This window comes from Ixodes scapularis, unplaced genomic scaffold, assembly GCF_016920785.2.
Source record: "Ixodes scapularis isolate PalLabHiFi unplaced genomic scaffold, ASM1692078v2 PGA_scaffold4__175_contigs__length_147842914, whole genome shotgun sequence".
Classification (NCBI taxonomy): domain Eukaryota; kingdom Metazoa; phylum Arthropoda; class Arachnida; order Ixodida; family Ixodidae; genus Ixodes; species Ixodes scapularis.
In genome coordinates this window covers 37338072-37357394 of record NW_024609879.1, presented here as the reverse complement: position 1 = coordinate 37357394, position 19323 = coordinate 37338072, and the positions used below count along the sequence as shown (strand labels likewise).

The following is a 19323-nucleotide window of genomic DNA, read 5'->3' as shown; positions in this document are numbered from 1 at the left end:
GCGAGACACGGAGGCTGTGTTCTATATCTTACCCAAATGGATCCGAGTTACTCCGGCGGATCGTATCACGTGACAGCACAGATTGAAAAGCGCTGGTCGCGGGTAGGTTCTAGAACGCCAGGGGTACAATACTCTTACCCTGGAGTAAGATGGAGTAAATTTTGGAACACGGCCGGAGTGGTAGTGACGAAAGTCGTCCTATATTGATCCAGGGAGTTTGGTTATTGCGTTCGCGATAACAAGCAACGATATGATAGGACTGTCTAGGGTGAATTAAAACTGTTCATGTACTGTCGTCTCTATCCAATCATGATGCTAAGGCAATGCTGCGTACTATTATTCCTCTTTAGCCATGTCTTTTATATTTGCATTTTGTTCCTAAACTACGTACAAATGAATAGGGCGTGAAGGTGAATGCAAATTTAAGTACTTCTACTAATCATTTAAGTTTTTCTATTTGCCACAAAGTTTGGTCTTATTTCCATTATTCACTGTAGTTTTTGGTGATGGAAACGTTCATACTTATTGTCTGTTATTATTTTCATATTTCTGCGACCGAGTTTTTCTTGAGACTTAATAGTATTAACGCCAGTTAAGATCTACGTTGCAATGTTGGGACTTTACCTTCCTGTGCTACATTCAGATTATAGCTTTCACCACAAGTTTTTATATACCAAAACAAAAAATTACTGCGCGTTTACCTCATGCTCAGACTAAATTTGTCCACATCTGCATGCCGGAGTTGACCACTGTCCATTCAACGTATGTGAATAATGTAAGGTTGATTCATTTTGTGTGTTGGAGTAAAGTGGAGTCTTCTACTAACTTACTTGCGCACGTTTATCATTTTAAGTCACATATCTCGCCTTAAAGAATACGGAATAACAAGGGTCTAGAACGGTGGCTAAGAAAACATAAACCTTACATTCAAACCTAATCTTTCAGTGGCTGGAGAATTTAAGTATTCAGAGGTGCAGAGTTTCTATCAAGACGAAGTAATTTTCATAACAGGCGCCACTGGATTCCTCGGAAAGGTGCGTACATTTACTTCCGTTAGTCACCTGTAGGCATAAAAAATAGGTGATTTTAGCTGGTTTTAGCTGGATTTAGCTGACGAGATTAGAAATTTGGAGCCGGGAAAATTTATTAAAAATTAACATTAATAAAACTAAAGCCGTACTTTTTCGCACGAGAAATAAATCGATTGGAATAATGAGAGATATTACTCTTAACACAACCCCAATTGAGATTGTGAGCAATTTTAAGGTTTTGGGAGCGATCTTTTCTGAGAATATGTCCTGGGATAATTACATAAATTATATAATTCCCAAACTGTCATGAATAACTGGATTGATATATCTCCATCGATCAATTTTGCCAACAAATGGGAAATTACTAATCTACAATTTTCTGTTTTATTCGTATTTAAATTATGGCCATCTTGTTTGGGGCTCAACTACATTATCAAACCTTGAGAAGATATTTTTATTACAACAGAAAATACTGAGGTCCATCGGCGGCGTCTCGTCTGACTCCTATACAGCTCGTCTGTCTAGGGCTTTCCGCGTTATTAATATATACATTTTATACAATTATAGACTTAGTAATATGTTTAAAACGGAAAATAATAGAAATACACGTTTCCTTACAAATTTGGCTAATCTTTATCTAAAAGAACCGGTTTAACCCACTCGTCATGCACACCTTTGGGAGATGGTGGCTCGGAGAACAAATTATGGCTCCCAGATGGTTCGATATACGTTGCCTAAATTGCTGAACCGGTTAGAAGAGAGTGAACTGGAATTGAATAGAATATCACCAAAACAACTAAAAGAATATTTTATGGGATTAGATAGGTAAATTAGCCATTATTTCATCTTTCGTGTAATATTTTTTTATATTTTTTATTATATATATATATATTTTTTTTATGCTTTGTTTGCTTAGTACGTATTTTGCGCTTGTATAGTGTCCTCTTGTTTCACCTTGAACCATGTTTTGGTATGGAAAATCTTTTTGTATGTGTTTTTTTTTGTTTTTTTTTTTTTCTCCTGTGCCTCTGCTATTTCGCCTATGTAGGAGGTCGAGGGCCTTGTCAAGCTGTGCTTTACAGCTTTTTTTCTCGACCTCCGCCATCAGTGTTGATGGGAAATAAACTTACTTACTTACTTAACCTTGGTTAGGGGAAATACCTTGAGTGTGACTTTAAGCACAAAGAAATAAATACAACAGGTTCATTGCGTAGTGGATTAATTTTAATATATTAACTTATTTGCCCTCAACTAAACCATGTTTTCTTACAAAATGACCATCCAAGGCTCCGAGGATGAATGCTGAAATTATTACCTCACGTCCTCGTTTAAATTAAGTTGCGGTGATTGTCTCCCAGTGAATTCGTGGCTGCGATGTACGGTGCCTTATTATTAAAACCATTATAGCGAATGGTTTTTACTCATGATGCTCTCAGATCGTGTAAAAATCATAGATCTAGCCACAAATAAAATTTGATGTAGCGAGACACGACTTTGAGGTGAAAGCCAGTAAATCCCTTCAAGTGCGTGGAGTAAACACTTGATCTGAAACCGTTTTATTACTGTAAACTGTAAATTTATAGTTTGGTTTTGCAAGTGTTTTTTCAGTGATTTTTTTCGTAAATAAATTGCCTCATGCTTGTTTTGTCCTGTCGTAAAACGTGCCTCTGTATACGTTAGCCTTCCGCACTACGCGAGTTATGCACCGTATTTTCCGCACTCTAGTCCCCCACTAGATATGTTTAATAGCCGAAATATTACGTGTTGCGGGCGGTCTACAAGTGCGGACCATGCAAGGATTTCTGTTTTCATGATTGTTCATTAAGACGAGGTGTAATAAATTTTGTCAATTCTACATTTTTTTTATTAAATTTCTGATGATACACTATTTCCTCAGTGCGAGAAAGAATACGTTTTAACGTGTTCTCTGTATAAAAATTGCTTTAAGTACAAACTTTGCAGCAGGTGCGGAATATGCACATAGCGCAAATTATGAACCGGACTCGCACTCTCAAATATGAATAATTTTTCTAACTGTCGTACTGTTGTGTACATTTGAGTAGTGAATCAGGTGGAACGAGAACGAATCAAGATTACATTTATTCTGTTGTAACTAATCTATTATGCACCAGACCGAAGGTGAGAGTAGATTGTGCAGCGTTTTGTTTTATTCTTAAAGCAAAGCGAGCACCATATGCTGCTGATATCCAACTCGGTCTATAGAATGCCTAAGATTTATATTGCATAAAATTTTCTCTGTGAATAATACCGCCGAAACTCACATCTTTGAAACGGGATTTCGGTAGTGCGTTTAGAGGATGCTTAGAGTATTTTTATCACATCCGGAACAATTTCAAAAGAAACAATAAAATGCTCAAAGAGAGCGGTCAAGCGTAAAGCATACTGACTGCAGTAGCATCTGTATTTGAAAACGTTTCCCGTGTAGAAATGTTGCGGTTATATATTAATTTACATTTGGTCTCTCCAACGCAATGTTTCCTCTAGCTTACATGATATTTCTCTTTGAATAATGGCCTCCAGTTTATATCTTAATTGTGGTAAAATATCTACTATGATTCTGTCATGCTCTTGTAAATGATTCTTTCCAGGCACTTCTTGAAAAATTGCTACGATCATGCCCAGGTATCAGGCGAATTTACATATTGATTCGCCCGAAGAAGAATGCGAGTCCAACAGGAAGGCTGGAAGTTCTTTTAAAGTCAGAGGTAAGGAATATAACTATTTGGATTCAGTGTTTTCTAAATTTACGTGACGGTAAATTTCCTTTATTTTTTTGGTTCGAAACGCGGTTTTAATAGGCGCTGGAATGTACAGCTTCAATAAATGGCCACATATCCGTCGCCGCAAAAAAAAAATGTTTTCATTGTATTCTAGAACGTGGGATGTTGAAGTATTTATAATTATATCATGAGCAAAATAATGCTTTACTCGTGCCCAATATAGTTTGCCAATAAAGGTTGCTCTCGTACCTTCTAACATATGCAGTAAACAAGTTTGCCTCATAATATTGAGCGAGGGCAAACTAATATGTTATACGTATATATATATATGTGATGTGTTTTCATTGACAGATTGACAGTATTAATTAGTATTGACAGATTAGACATGAAAGAGCCGTAAAAGCATGACTAATGCTGTCTGTGCGGGTGATTTATACGGCCAGGGGACATATTACAGGGTCTAACCGTTATAGGTAAAATAACTAACTAGATTGTGTTAATTAGTAAAGATGAACATATAATTTCAAGTCCCAATTTGCAAGAACGTCATTGAAAACAGGTAAAGTAGTTTTTTTGTGATTCGGAACGTGTGGGAAGCACTGTAGTTTGCTAAAGTTACCACTTATTCAGCAACGAATAACGAAAAAAAAACAAAAAAACAGGCGACTTTTTTTTTGTACCGGTAGCCTTGCGTCTGTTAAACGACTGGTAAGTTAAAGTCTTTATAATTTTGACGGATTTAGTAGCTTTGAATACGCGTACCATGCTTGTAATTGGATTGAATTCGTAGTTTTATTCTCACTCAAAATTACATTAGCCTATCGCAACGGCTTTCCGGTTTTATTATTCCCTGGCTGCATAACGCACCTATACACCAACTAAACTCTTTTACGTCACACTGTGGTGGCGGCGCGTCCGGCGCACTTCCTGTCTGGGGTTTGGGGCGGAAGTCACGACGCGGAACTTGCATTCTTGTGTCGTTTTTGAAAGAAACGAGACAAGACCTTCCTTCTCCTTAAAGCTGCGCGACTGGGGCTGTACCAAAAGAGTCAGGAAAGGTTTGAATATCAGTTTTCATGCGTTTCTTGCCTGCTCGAATCGTCATAGAACGTAAATAAAGGCCGTAAAAAAATTAAAAAAAACCTGACGTCTTTGTAGCACGATTGCTTGTGAAGAAAGCGATCTGGGTTGAATTCACGAACAATTATTGCCATCGGATATATTTTAAATGTTCCAACGTGAACGCTAGAAAATCTCCAAGTCGTCCGAACCACCCGCGGACTACGTTCAGCGCGTTTTTAAGTTCAAACGGCCGCTTGATTGTTTGAACTCTCGTCTACTCTTTCCAACATCTATGCTCTTTGCCGTCTGCTGGTTCAAACGACAGCGGCCCTTAGGCCAATAGTTGACCATATAATTTCGGTATATAATAGCGCAGGCCTCTAAAGGCTTATAAGTTTGGCTGTTGCTTGAGGTAAGTAGGATAGGCGTAATCAGTAGATACAACGATGCTTTGATCAATGTTACCAGTGGCCATCACCAACTTGTTATGTCTGATTCACTTTGTCCGATTCTGCTCGCAATTTTCTGTATCGACGTTGAGCATCGCAGCTACCATCCACGCTTTTGCAGCCCAAGCGATGTCGCGACTGAAAATAGGGAGCAAAATCTCATCATGCTGTGACGTCCGCTCTGCGGCGTTGAAATGTAATTTCTTTGGTACTGCAAACGTGTCGTCATGCGCCACACTAGGATATTTCCTCCGTTTTTTGTTGCTTTCAATATTTGCTAAGGATATTTCGGGTGCAATACCGGCCTTGCTAGTACTGTTGGCAGATGCGTTAGTTGTCGAGAAAAAGGAAACTTTTACGGACTTGAAAATGTTCAACTCCTTGTTCAAAAATTATTTTTGACCTTCTTATATAGTCAATGAAGAAGGTAATTGAGTGTGTCACAAACTCTGCATATTATCATATTAAAATAAAGTTTTTCGGTTTTTATTATTGTTTTGAAAACGGTAGCCTGCTGTACCCTTGTAGTATTTAAGGAGGACCATTGCATCAGACCTTGAACAGAAATCACCTATTATTCATATAGTTGGTGAAAAGTAGAAGCTCGTTTTTTTTTTGCTATTGAGTCCTTTTTATTGAGGCGAAACCATTATTTTGCGAAAATTCAGAACAACGAAAGTTATATTATAGAAGCGCGGTTTGGGATCCCCAAAAAGGATGTTGCGTTTGAGAGGTGGAAAAAGATTAAAACAGGGAAAGGGGGGGTAGGGGGGGGGGGGAGAGCACACTTTGTTTATAGTATGTATTTCTAGTATGCCTCTCCCACAAACATTTTTTTTTTATTTATACGGGTTCGTTAACCTTAAAACATTCGATTAAATAAGTAACCCAAGATTTATTCAACTAACGGCGAACATAAGGCCTGCCAAACTGATATAATTAGTAAAAATATAAATATTTTTCCCCAAAGAATTATTAATTGAAATAGATTACTAGCCGACGTAGCGAACGTCACTAGGTTTCAAGAGTTTTGTCTCATTCCATAGTGGAAAGCGTGAAGTGCCTGATATTCCTATGAATGTTCCACGCTCGAGATGAATTGTTTTTAGAAAGGCAAGAATGAATAACAAGCATACAGGTTGCTGATGTTATGAAAAATATTATACTGTTAGAATTATAGGCAATGATTTGGAGTCTTCTTGACAAAAAGCGACGTTTTAATACACGAGTTCAAACCCTCACGTTTTACTGCAACAATCTGGATCTCGGCACTTGGATCAGATCAACCATTTTTTTTCTAATCAACACGGCTTTAGAAACACTATCTGAACACCGAGCTCTTTGAATTTGTCCATGATTGGCATGTGAATATTCACGCAAAAACTAAGACGGATATTTTTTTTTTATTTTGTCAACGCATCTTACACGGTACCGCATGAACGATTAAATTTAAACCTTTCTCCAATCCAGATCAGCCCATCAAACGCGAATTAAACTTCAGCCTTCCTCATCGAAGTAGCTAAATTCATAATTACTAAGAGTGCAGTTTCCTCCCGGGTACACGTGACTTCTGGAGTACACCAGGGGTGCGTTCACGCACCACTACTTTTTAGAGCGCAGCTCTTAGGCGCCCGTTTCTGGCATGGGCGGCGTCGGAGCAAACCGTGAGGTCACCTGACCCCGTGATGTCACATCACCCCGGTGACGTCACGTGACCTCCGTGAGGCCACGAGTGTCAAGTGGCGTCACGAGGGTCACGTGACCTAAAGGTTACGCTGACGGCGACGGCATCGCCGCTCGGAGGGAGGAGCAGCAGGCAGGTGAGAAGGAGGTAGGAACGGTCTACCCTACCCTCAGTACCCTTCCTTCCTCCTCCTCAAGAGCTGCGGTCTAATTCGGCCCTACAGGGTAAATGGCTCTCATTTTTGTATTTATTATTGACCTGCAATCAAACATTCAGTCAACGATTAGGCTCTTTGCTGACAATTGTGCGCTTTTGAGAGATATTTTATTGCCAGCAAATAACGTCATCTGTCTAAAGCCTCCTGATAAAATCAGCGAAAGGTGTGCTACGTGGCCAATAAAAATCAGCTCGAGTAAAGGCCGTGTATGACCAGTTACATATAAGAAAAAAAATCATCGTTCTGGTACTTCTTTTTTAAACAAGTTAATGCATATGTAACATGATATAGGTTGTTAGGAGTTAATTTCACAAACAGTGTGTGCTGGAATGACCATCTAGATAGTAAAGTGACTAACGCACCCCGGAAGCTAGATTTGGTTATACTAAACATTCGTTCCCATACCCAGGAAACTAAACTTCTTTATTATAAGTCAATTATCCTTCCGAAACTCGAATATTTCAGCATGATACGGAACTTACACGAAAACAATTTAGCCCTAAAATTAAAAGCTTTAGAAAGCTAGGCCGCTCGTTTCGTCTCCCGCGAGTACAAGTCCCTGAAACGTGTCCCAGAGTTGAAGAAAAACCTGGATGTAACCTCTTTAGAAAATCGACGTCAGATTACTCGTTTATGCTTTTCCATCAAATTTACTCCACCGAGTCGTTTTTTCGGACATCTGTTTGCCTACCTGCGCGGTTCATAGCTCCCTGGCTTGACCACACTTGCGAAGTTGAACCAATCAAATCACGTACTAACTTGTTCATGTTTTCTACACAATCATTAGGCATATAATATTGAAACAGTCTCGACTCACACGTAGTGACTAAATCGGATCCTATGTGATTTAAGGAAAGTTATGTAGATTTGTTTAGTTAATTTATTCCCCTAACTTCAATCACCACAGCCCCGCAGGGGGCACCTGTGAAAGCAGGTGTTTGAAGAGTGGCGTCTCCACGGACCCCGAGCTCCGCAGGGGGCGCCTGCACATTAGGTTCTAGGTGCTTGGTGAGTAGCGTCACCACGAACCCCCGCCACATTGGCGACACCACAGACCCTGAGTAAAAAGTGGCTAAAACCCACCCACGTCTGGCTGTGCGTGGCAAGCCCGTGTCCGGGAAAAAAGCATTCTGGTGGTTGAGCCGAACCCGGGGTAAATTTGGACCCTTCGGGGCCCCCCGGGTGAGGCAACACACCACTTTGGCCCCCGCTTCTCGTAGACGGGAGTCCTGGTAAGGCCCGGCCAGGATGATTCAGTCTAGTCGCCTTTTCTTCTACTATCCCTTCCAATCTTTCACTTTTACCTTTCCTGTTTCTTTTTCTTCTCTCTCATTTCTCTTACTCCCTTTTCACCCCTCTTTGGCGGCAAGGGCTATCCTTGGGCGGAAACAGGTCCTGTCCCTGCAACCACACTAGGGTATAGTGCGCGGGCAGCACTGGTAGAGTAATTGTGTCAGCCAAGCCCTTCTTGCTATGGCACATTACCTACCCCCTTGTTGGGCTCCGTGGTGGGCGGTGCACCCGGGCACTGAACTCCCTTTCCCATCTTTATGGGTTCCAAGCTAAACAAAAACTCTGATCGGGCTCTGAAAAGGGCCCGCACCGAGGTCAAACTTCTTAAGAATCGTACCACGGCGCCGGAAACTTTTCCAAAATTTTTGGTTATGCACTCAGACAACGAGGACAAACCGCTTGCAAAACTTTCTGCTTTCCTAGTCGCAAAGACTTTGGAAATGGTAGTTAGAAAAAATTTCAAAGCAAAGAAGCTTTTTTCCGGTGACCTCCTTGTTGAAGTCCATACTGCAGATCAAAGTACTGCATTACTTGCCCTCAACGAAATCCAAGACTATGCCGTTTCTGTTACCATTCACCGCTCTCTCAATAGCACGCAGGCGTCATCTCTGAGGATGATCTACTTGGAAGCCCGAACGAAGAGATCCTTGAAGGTCTTAAAGATCAGGGAGTCATCGCTGTGCGACGGAACATTCTTCGTCGTGATGGCCAGGAAAGGGACACTAAACATATAGTTTTAATGTTCAACTCAACAAGTCTCCCCTCCGCAGTCAAGGCTGGCTACCTTAACTGCAAAGTGAGGCGCCACATCCCCAATCCAAGACGTTGCTTCCGCTGCCAACGTTTTGGCCATGGGTCAACCACGTGCAGAGGAAAAACGACATGTGCCAAATGTGCAAGCAACGATCACCCCACAGACAAATGTTCTAGTGACTCACACACCTGCTTGAATTGCCGAGGACCTCACCCGGCATACTCTCGTTCGTGCCCTAAATTCAAACAGGAAAGGGAAATAACAACTCTAAAGACAAAGGAAAACTTGACTTACCAGGACGCACGTAAGCGTCTCTCCTTCCTGCAAGGAGGCACTTATGCTGAGGCGGCAGCCAGGGGGGCTGCTCCGCCAAAGACCTCTGTGGGTACACAATACTCCGCTCAAAATATTGTGGCCCCATTTAGCCCCCCTTTCCTTGCAAAACCAAGGGTGGGTAACACACCCTTACAGACTCCCATGACGCAAACAACCGACACGTCGGTGCGTCTCAGTGGTCTCTCGCAACCCCGACGGCGTGTAGAGGAGGCACCTCGGGGCTCCCCATCCTCCTCTTCTCATCACTCTGGGAGCGCTGCCAGCACATCGGCCACTCCCAACGCCAAGGTTCAGGAGAAGGTGAAATCTAACAAGTCACCTTCATTTGAACGCTCCCAAAAGGTTGTGTTCAACCTTCCCATACTACATGAAAAACAACATAGTACACCTTAATCAAATGCTCTGGATGCATCCGAGTGTAATCGTGGTGCATCCTGCCCGCATCATGAAGCCCCTGGTGTACAAGGAGGGATGGCTGAATCCTGCACTGATCCTGCAGATCAGGCTACCCCTATGGAAGTTGACAAGCAACCAGAAAAGAAACAGAGCCCTCGCATAACAGGACCACCCTAGCATAATGCCAGTGAATATTGTGCAGTGGAACTGCAGAGGAGCACGCTCAAACATTGAAGATTTAAAGGATCTGATGCAGGCCCTAGACCCAGAGGTGACCTGTCATCAGGGAACCTCCTTTCCGAGTCGGCCTCGTTCAGATTTGCCAGATGCGCAGTATATCGTAAAGACCGTCCTCTGGATGTGAGAGGTGGAGGAGTGGCTCTCATTGTGCAGCCATCGTGTTTTTCAGGGCAGATTCCTTTAACCTCAAACTTGGCAGCAGTTTCTGCACGTATTTACATCGGTATCACGGTAACTGTATGCTCTCTTTATCTTCCACCTAAAAAACAGATCACGTTGACAGAGCTAGAACAGCTTGTAAATGAACTCCCAAGCCCTTACCTGCTTCTTGGAGACTTCAATGCTCACAATAGACTACGGGGAAGTCAATTGGATGACTCTAGAGGCAAAGTGGTGGAGAACTTTTTGCTCAAAAATTCACTGAATCTTTTAAATGACAATCTCCTACGCATATTACCCTAAGCTTACCTGTAAAACACTCTGCCATACACTTATTATTTTGTTCAGCTTCTCTTTTTACGAAATTGTCCTAGCGTGTTCACCACAATCCATATAACAGTGATCACTTTCCCATTGTCATCCAGCACTCGTGCGCTACTCCTTGTGTTACGAAAAGAGTGCCTCGGTGGGTCATTGAGAAGGCAGACTGGACGAAATTCAGTGAACAGGCCCAGATTCCCGAGGATGGTTTCACCGCACTTAATATCGATGAGGCCACGTCTGCTTTGACAACTGTCATAATTGACGCAGCAACAGTTTCAATTCCCAAAGCATCATCGCGGTTTCCAAAATACCCCAAATCATCGTGGTCTCCAGAATGGACAGAAGCCAAGAAAAATAAAAATAAGTATTGGGGAAAGTTCAAGAGGTATCCCACTTCTGAGTGGTTGATCGCCCTTAAAAGAAGCAAAGCTGAGCTCCGCGGCATAATCAGAAGCCAGAAGAAAAACCCCTCCCTGTTGGAAAATTTCGATGATGGAAAGATGTTGGAAAAGGCTCATACAAGCGCAACCGTAATATGGGACATCCTATACAAGCGAAAAGGCAGCTCCAGTATAGTGGATTAAGGCGGAACGATACAGGTAGGCGGAACCATACAAGCGTGTCGTATTATGTGACATCCTATACCGGTGTAGTGGATTATGGCGGAACCCAGTAGTGGGACGGAACAATACATGCATAACGTAATATGGGACATCCTATACCACCCTGTTGGAAAATTTTGATGATGGAAAGATGATGGAAAAGGCTCATACAAGCGTAACCGTAATATGGGACATCCTATACAAGCGAAAAGGCAGCTCCAGTATAGTGGAGTAATTCGGAACTATACAGGTAGGTGGAACCATACAAGCGTGTCGTATTATGGGACATCCTATACCGGCGTAGTGGGTTACGGCGGAACCATGTAGGCGGACAGAACCATACATGCATAACGTAATATGGGACAACCTATACCAGCGAAAAGGCGATACCAGCACGGTGGAGCCATATGGCTCCAACATGGTGGTTTCGCCTTTTCACTGTTGTACAGGGCGATTTAGTTTTAAGCTTTACATATATGTTTAGAAAGGTCGTGAAAGCTAAATTAATGCGATTTGTGCAGGCGAGTTCTACGGCCAGGCGTACATAGTATAGGGACCTAGTCGTAACGATCAGTCAGATAATTAAATACAATTTTTCATTAACTTTTTAATTAGTGAAAATGAAAATATGGTTTCTATTAGAAACTTGCTGAGTCACTGAAAACCACAAAATCAACTCTTTTTAGAAGGATATAATGCAGGGGTAGCATTTTGCGCGTTCTGTAAAAATGCTTTATTTGGACGAGTTTCTAGGTTTCAGTTTCTTATCAGAGCTCATCTCTGCGCCCATGGTCCTGTTCCCCAGGGGCTTACCGCCGTATTCTTAAACGCTACTCGACTCGAAACTCGACTCGAAACTCGACTTGAGGGTGGTTTTGCGATTCATAAACAAATCTCCACTCGAAACTCCACTCGACTCCAAAATCTCCACTCGAAACTCCAAAATTTACTCGAGATCTCGAGTCTGCGCCGGAGCTACCTTGAACGGCCACTCGAGTCACTCGAGTGCGTTCAGTGTCATGGCGGCCGACGCATCGTTCGCCGACTTCGTCGACTTCGTGTTGAGAACGGACGAAGTTCTTCACGACGACCGAGACCCCGACCAGGACGTCGATGTGCCGAGACGACGTTGCCGGGACCGGCTCAATCCGCTGGAGCATTTCAACGATTGGGAATTCCTGGTGCGCTATCGTTTTACAAAATCGACAGTTGTAAGCCTCCTGCAGTGCCTGCCGCTGGAAGCAAACGAGAGCAGTCGCGGCCTGCCACTGTCCCCGATGCTCCAGCTGCTCGTAGCGCTGAGATTTTATGGCGCCGGGACTTTTCAAGTAGTCACGGGCGACCTCGTAAACGTGTCGCAGCCGACGGTGTGCCGCGTGATCGAGCGCGTCTCCCGGGTGCTCGCCGAGACTCTCTTCCCCCGCCTCGTGGATTTCCCGGAGGGCGACTGCGACGAGGTCATGCGGGACTTCTACAACATCGGGAAGTTCCCCAGTGTGACTGGGTGCATCGACTGCACCCACGTCAAAATAAAGGGACCTGGCGGTCCCAATGGGGAAGTCTTCAGGAACAGGAAGGGGTTCTTCTCCCTCAACGTGCAGGTAAGTTCAATTCTGTTTGTGCTGTTACCGACAGCGAAAAAGTTGAAAACAACGGCACGCCAAGACGCGGCGTCGCACGTGAAAGCTCGGCGATATTGTGACTGATATGTACTAGAACTTGTGAAGAGATCTGTACTCTGCGACAGTGCAGAGTGGTGGTGGGCCAGCAAGAGAGGGTTCAAAACCAAGAATTATGTATTGTGTTTTGAAACATACATTTGATTGGGTGCCGAGATGGCTTTTGTTATTTTATAGCAAACGGTCATGCTTCATAGTATTTTCCCCTTGAATTATACTTTTCGAAGAAAATATTAGGGAGATTTTATCCTGTGCTCAAATTCTGTTCTATTATACCGCCTGAAAAACCTAGGAATTAAAACCACATTGTGAAGCTTACGTCACATACAACTGCGAGAACTCAAATGCTAGTTAATTTCCAAAGCTTGCAGATGCACTTTGTCAAAAATATACTAATCATAGTAGAAATTTCAGCTTGAGCACTTCTGTGTTCTTATCATGGCAACCTGCTCATCCCTGTACTGCTCCTTCCTATCCACAGGCCATCACAGGACCCCAGCTGCAGTTTTTTGACCTTGTTGCTAGGTGGCCAGGCTCTGTGCATGACAGCAGGATATTCGACAACAGTCGTGCAAGGGTCCTGTACGAGAATCGGCGCATCCCTGGCCTGCTGCTCGGAGATGCAGGCTATGCCTGCATGTCATTTCTACCGACGCCCCTGACCAGCCAAGGTGTAGCCAACAGCCCAAAGGGCAGGTATGTACTAGTTTGTTGGAAGAAATAATGGCATAAAATTCAGAACAGCTAACAAGAAGTGATGCAGTAGCCACAGCGTTCCTATTGGTTACTATTAGTTCTGCAAATCTTTGTCACAGCTAGATTCATGACCTTTGGGCCTTTGTATGGCAAAATAAGCTGGCATTATTCACTTCCTGTGGACAAATTTGTTTTCAAAAGTATGTAGCATACAAGATTTATTTTTCTTTTTTTTTTCTCGAGAACATTTGTTGTTCTTCACAGTTAGTCAGTGTCAATTGTTTCTCTTTGTCACTAGAATTGGATTAGGGCCAAGAACTTGAATTAAGGTGGTAATGTAGAAAACACCAGCCAAAGCCACACTGTATGCAGAACAGTAGCCTCTGGCAAGCAATAGAAAATGCTGAAAATGCAGCCAGCACGGATGGGCCATACTCTACAGGTTACTGAACCATACTGATGGTTGCAGCAGTGGCGATTTTTACACCTGAAGACCTTTATCTTGCAACGTTGCTTCCATTACCAATGCTGCACCATATAGGTACCAAGCAGCTCACCTAAAAACAAGGAACTCGGTCGAGCGAGTATTTGGAGTGTTCAAGCGACGCTTCCCATGCCTGGACATGCGGCTGCAGTACAAGGTGGAACGGTCAGCCCTCATCATCACCGCCTGTGCTGCACTGCACAACCTGGCCCGGCTGCGAAAAGAGCCATGCCCACCCGCTCTACCCTCTCCACCAGTCCCCCGACGCCGGAGGCGGCTGCGTCCTCATGTACTGCCATCACCTCCAGACCCTGTCGACACAATCAACGGCTCGCTGAAACGCACACAGATCATCGCACTGTGTTTCCAATAGATATTCAAGCAGAAGCACATGTTCATAGTCAATGACAGGTCAAGAATAGTGTACAAGCTGGAGAGGAGGAAGCAGACAGAAGCTTGAGGTGGAGAGGAGAAACCTCCTCACCACTTAAAGCTTCCGTCCTATTTCTCCTCTCCAGCTTGTACTCCGTTCTTGACCCATCACTGACTCGTGCAAATACTCGGACACGAATCCAGTAGTAAGCTCTCGAATAAATTGATTCTTAAATCAAATTCCGGGTATTCGGTCACTTTAACATATTCTGGGAAAGATTTGTGGCCAGCACAGAGCTAACGAAAGACCTGCCCTTTCCTTCAATTCTAGTGTGCTGTTTCATTCAACTTCCGAATATGCAAAACACATTTGGTTCTACCGTTTCACTACAATGTAGCGCACATAATTAAAATAAATAAGTAAATCCTCAGAATGCTAATAAACTGAAAGAACCCAAATTTAATCATGATTCCCACACCCTTGTTGCTTGCAGCGCAGGGCTGCCAGCTGCTCCACCTTTATCTCTCTCTCCAGCTGGAGCAGCTGGAACTTTGCCCGTCCGCGTCGTCGCTGCTCAAAAAGCTTGTTTCGGAGTATGCGCATCTCCATTAAATGTTGCGCCTCCTTTCGCCGATCTTCCCTCTCGAGGATGTCGACACGGGCATCCTTTTCGGGAGCCAGGATCCGCTCCAATGCTGCGATGCGGTTCCCAGCTTTTCTGGATGCCCCGCTTGGCAGCTCAGCACGGGGGCAGGTAATGCCCCTTGCCGGCGGAGTCGCATACGCAGCTCCAACGCTGCTCTCTTGGAGAGGTGAGGCGGACGGCTCAGGAGCATCTGGGCATGCAGAACACATTGGCACTGTGAGTGCTAGCGGAAGAGCAGGTACACAGGGGAAGAGGCCCAACAGCCACATTGGCCTTTTGCAGAAATGTTCAAAGCTAGGCGTTGGCAAACTACAAAGCATGTCCGATGGGTTATGCTCTGCACCAGTTCCAGCACTGTGGATGGTTTACCGTTGCATTATCATAAAATTTGTGTCCCTCTGCTTCAACCTTCACGTCGTGCTTTGACTACATGCGTTTTTGCCCCGATTGCATGTTTTGTTCAGTTGGTTAACGACAGACCTTGCCATGTCAGACAGCTGATGCGATCAAATTCCTCTCTGAGAAACAAACAAGAGTAACTGCACTATGTAAACCTTCCTCAAAGGGGACACCACAACATGTGTACACTCAGACAGTTGTTATGGCAGACACTTTGTTAAGAGCAAATATGCGCAAGCTTGTCGCTAACTTGCAGCAGTGAACAAAAAGTTGAGGCACAAATAAGCTGGTGAAAGTTTAACAAAAATTTAAGGCGAAAACCCCGAGACTGGGGAAAAGAGTGACAGCACAACACGCAAGTCTCAAACACAGCTGAAATTTATTGCGCAGAGGTTCGTGTGTATATAGGGTCTCCAAACCCCCACAGCTGTGTTTGAGACTCGTGTGTTGTGCTGTTGTTTTTTTTTTCCCGTCCCTGGGTTGTTGCCTTAAATTATGTTACAACATGGGTTGTCTGGTCAGATTGTATCTCCAGGAAAACAAATAAATCGGCTTTTGGATTTAAACACATCTTTAGCAGAAAATCTTAATATTTTATACTTCCCTGAATGAGTAATTAATTTTTAAACAGCTTAAACTGCTCCTCAAATGAGCAGTGTTTACATTGTCAACATTGACAACAGCGGAGGCTCTGTAGTAGCAGAATGCAAGGAGATTTATTTGTGTCCCTCCATTTTTTTTAGTTGCCCGTAACAGCAGTGCAAGTGTTACGATGTGGCTCATTGTTGTTGTGCTAGATATTTTTCGTGAATGGGACGAGACTTTTGTGGTTGTCACCTTTCATACTTTTCCATGAAATATATAGCAGCTGTAAAATGGATTAGTGCAATGCGTCGCAAGCACTAGATTTCCATGAAAGAATTTTGGGAGAAAAGACCTACAATCGCTGATGAATGCTCGGCAAAAAAATTATGTCCATAAAAAAATTTCAGAACTATAGAAGCGCTCAAATTGGAGAGGTGCCCCGCAATGTTTTCTCGATACCAATAGACCCTTTGAAAAATCCCATAAGCCCGCGCGTGCCACGAGACGAATATTGAGAGTCCTAGGTACGCCCGTCCCATTGTTCTTCCTCCTGCTACCATGTGGCATACGCAAGCAGGTGCACAGAAATGCGAGAGGTTATCTCATTGGCTATCTTTTGTGAGGCTGTCCTTTTCTTATCCCTCTCCTTTGCACCGGCTCCGTCGATTGCTACACAAACTCTTTGAAGCCTAATCGAACTGCGCCACGGTTGCGGTGCAAAATAAGTGGATTCGGTGACACCGCAAGACGTGATGGTAAGTTGCGATGAATAAAGTATTTAAATAGGTGAATAGCTTCACCTGTAGAGATGCGCTTACACTGCCACAGATGCGGTACGCCGCCAACGACGGTTTGGCGGATGGCTGTGACTGCTGCTGGCGGCAGCTGCAGCAACTCGCTCGCTGTCGCGGAAGCGCAACGAGAAGGCACGTGATCTGCACCGAGTCTTCCCAAACTTCTCTGCCGTCGTAGTGCTGTACGCTTTGCAACAGGTCTATTAACCACTAGTTTTGGTTTCAATTTACAGTACTACGTCGCGACCCACTGCTCACATTTTCAATTTTGGAACTTCGAAGATATGTACAATAGTGTAGATGTTGCCGAGCAATAAAAGAAAAAGGCTTGGGTGCCTGCTTTTTTTTTTTGTTCCAGGTTTGTTGTTAAAATGATACGAGTCGCAAATACAAATAGACATGTTACGGCTCACAGTACTCATCCTCAACATGTTGGTGCAAATTTGTCCCAATCCAAAATACCCCAGTTACCTGGCACGTCGTTCCAGCGGGCGTGACTGTCATCGCCTTCAGTGCCTCGCACCATCGCCTCCAACATAGCGGCCGGAGGCAGCGACAGCACTGGCCGGTCTCTTGCCCTGTCGCTGTCACAGAGATTCGTCACCACTGTCTCCATGTGCTCTGCCGCCGCTCCCACAAGGATGAGTGAGGGGCTCATCCGGCGGCTTGTTCGTGGCCCACCTCCTGTGACAGAAACCAAAGAATTCGAAGCTCACATTGGAGAGAGAGTGAACAAAGTATGGGGCGAACAATTCAAAGTGCACACTGAATTTTCGAAATGCCTCCGTGCGAGTTAAAAACAATTATTAGGGAGACTAGAGCGAACCCAACAAAGAATCTGGCACAACCCAGTGGAGGAGTACATTTAACCACCTGGAACCTTCTTATGGGCAATTGAAAGCTGGGCACTTTGTTAGAATAGGCTTCCCGCAAGATGCGAAGACCCCCTTTTTTTTTTAGTGGCGATTGTAGAAATAGAAATGTCAATAACGCCAAATGTTCTACAAAAAATATGTAAAAACAAAAAAGAAGTAGTAGGCCCACTTTGGATCGAACCTGGATCTGCTGCCTGCGTATGCAGCGGACTTTGCTACGCTACAGCTTTGAAAAACTCGTTTTGACAATTTGTTTTATACGAGACCCAACAAGGTGCACGACGTCGTGCACATAGCATTGTTCTCGCCGAAAAGGACTTCTCACCGATGTTTACTTTTTACACATCGGGAACGGTTTACCAAATATGCAAATGGTCGACTTACCCGTGGCGTGGATGTCTCTCGTTTCGTCGGACTTCGTTTTTTTGTACCTGGATTTTTCGTTCTCCCAACGCTTCTTAAGTTGCTTAGCGCTTCGTGGGCGGACGTTTGGCTGGCTGTTATACTCGGTGCTGAGTTTCTCCCAAGCTTTAAGTTGAGCCTCCTTCGAGTAGTTATTTGTCTTTTTGCTTTCAAGAACTCGCGCATGCTTGGTTACGAGCGCTTGGAGGAGCGCCTTCTCCTCCGCAGTATAAATAAAACGAGCCCCTGCCCGCTCTTCGCTATCGGCCATTTCCGAGTCGTTGCCGTTGGGGTCCTCCATTATTCGTCGTGCAAGGCGGCGAGGCGACGAAGCAGGGCTGCACGGGGCGAAATCAAGAAAGACCGAGACGAGATCGACAAACCGTGAGATGGACGACCGTCGACGAGAGACCGACAAGACGAAGACAGCGAATGCGCTTGTTGCCAGACAAGATAACGACTTTGTCCGTTTTGTCGCTCAAACACGTCTAAACTTTACGCTGCCTTAATTAAACTTCGTAGTTCACTAATTCGATGTTTGTATGGTACACGTTTTTAGATAAAACGAACGAATATGTTTATTTTTCACGTGAAAATGGTGTTTTGAATAAAACCTTTGGCTATATTCTCGCTCCCAGACGTCCTCAAGCTCGTTGGAGTGGAGAACGGAATCTCGAGTTCGAGTGAGTGCCGATTCGCGTCTGTGAATACGAATGGCACTTCGAGTGGAGTCGCGCGTCCATACTCCACTCAAGTCGAGTCGAGTTTGGAGTCGAGTGGGGGAATGTTTATGAATACGGCGGTTAGACGCACAACACACGTGCACCTTGCTTCCCTCCATCCTACGAGGGAGGCGAGGGGGCGGCTTCGCACTGCGGCCACCGGGCAGCAGGACCGTAGGTGCAAAGATGCGCTCTGGTAAGAAACCGAAGTCTGGAAACGCGTCCAAATTGACCATTTTTTTAGAACACCATAAAATGCTGCTCTTGTCTTACATCTTCACAAAGAAAATTGATTTAGTGTGTTTTGATGATGCTTAGCAAGTTTCTAATTGGAACCATGGGTGTATTTTCACTGATTAAAAATTTCACGAACATACTAT

General features: G+C 44.1%; 2 protein-coding genes across 2 annotated transcripts in view; one reads left to right on the top strand and one right to left on the bottom strand.

Annotated features, from left to right (window-relative positions):
• Window positions 1-733: 733 nt before the first annotated feature.
• The window catches only part of LOC115319716 (putative fatty acyl-CoA reductase CG5065), a 76220-nt gene continuing 57630 nt past the window's right edge, over window positions 734-19323 (top strand). Inside the window, exons 1-3 of the mRNA XM_042293540.1 lie at window positions 734-803; window positions 946-1034; window positions 3641-3757. Coding sequence (XP_042149474.1) covers window positions 734-803; window positions 946-1034; window positions 3641-3757 — 276 coding nt within the window. The remainder of the gene's footprint in view (window positions 804-945; window positions 1035-3640; window positions 3758-19323) is intronic.
• LOC121048296 (myb/SANT-like DNA-binding domain-containing protein 3) lies at window positions 14980-19020 on the bottom strand. The gene is made up of 3 exons (XM_040504473.2): window positions 18204-19020; window positions 17416-17628; window positions 14980-15356 (listed from the first exon to the last, which is right to left on the bottom strand). Exons 1-3 carry the CDS (start codon window positions 18520-18522, stop codon window positions 14980-14982), a joined length of 909 nt encoding a protein of 302 aa, XP_040360407.1. The 5' UTR covers window positions 18523-19020.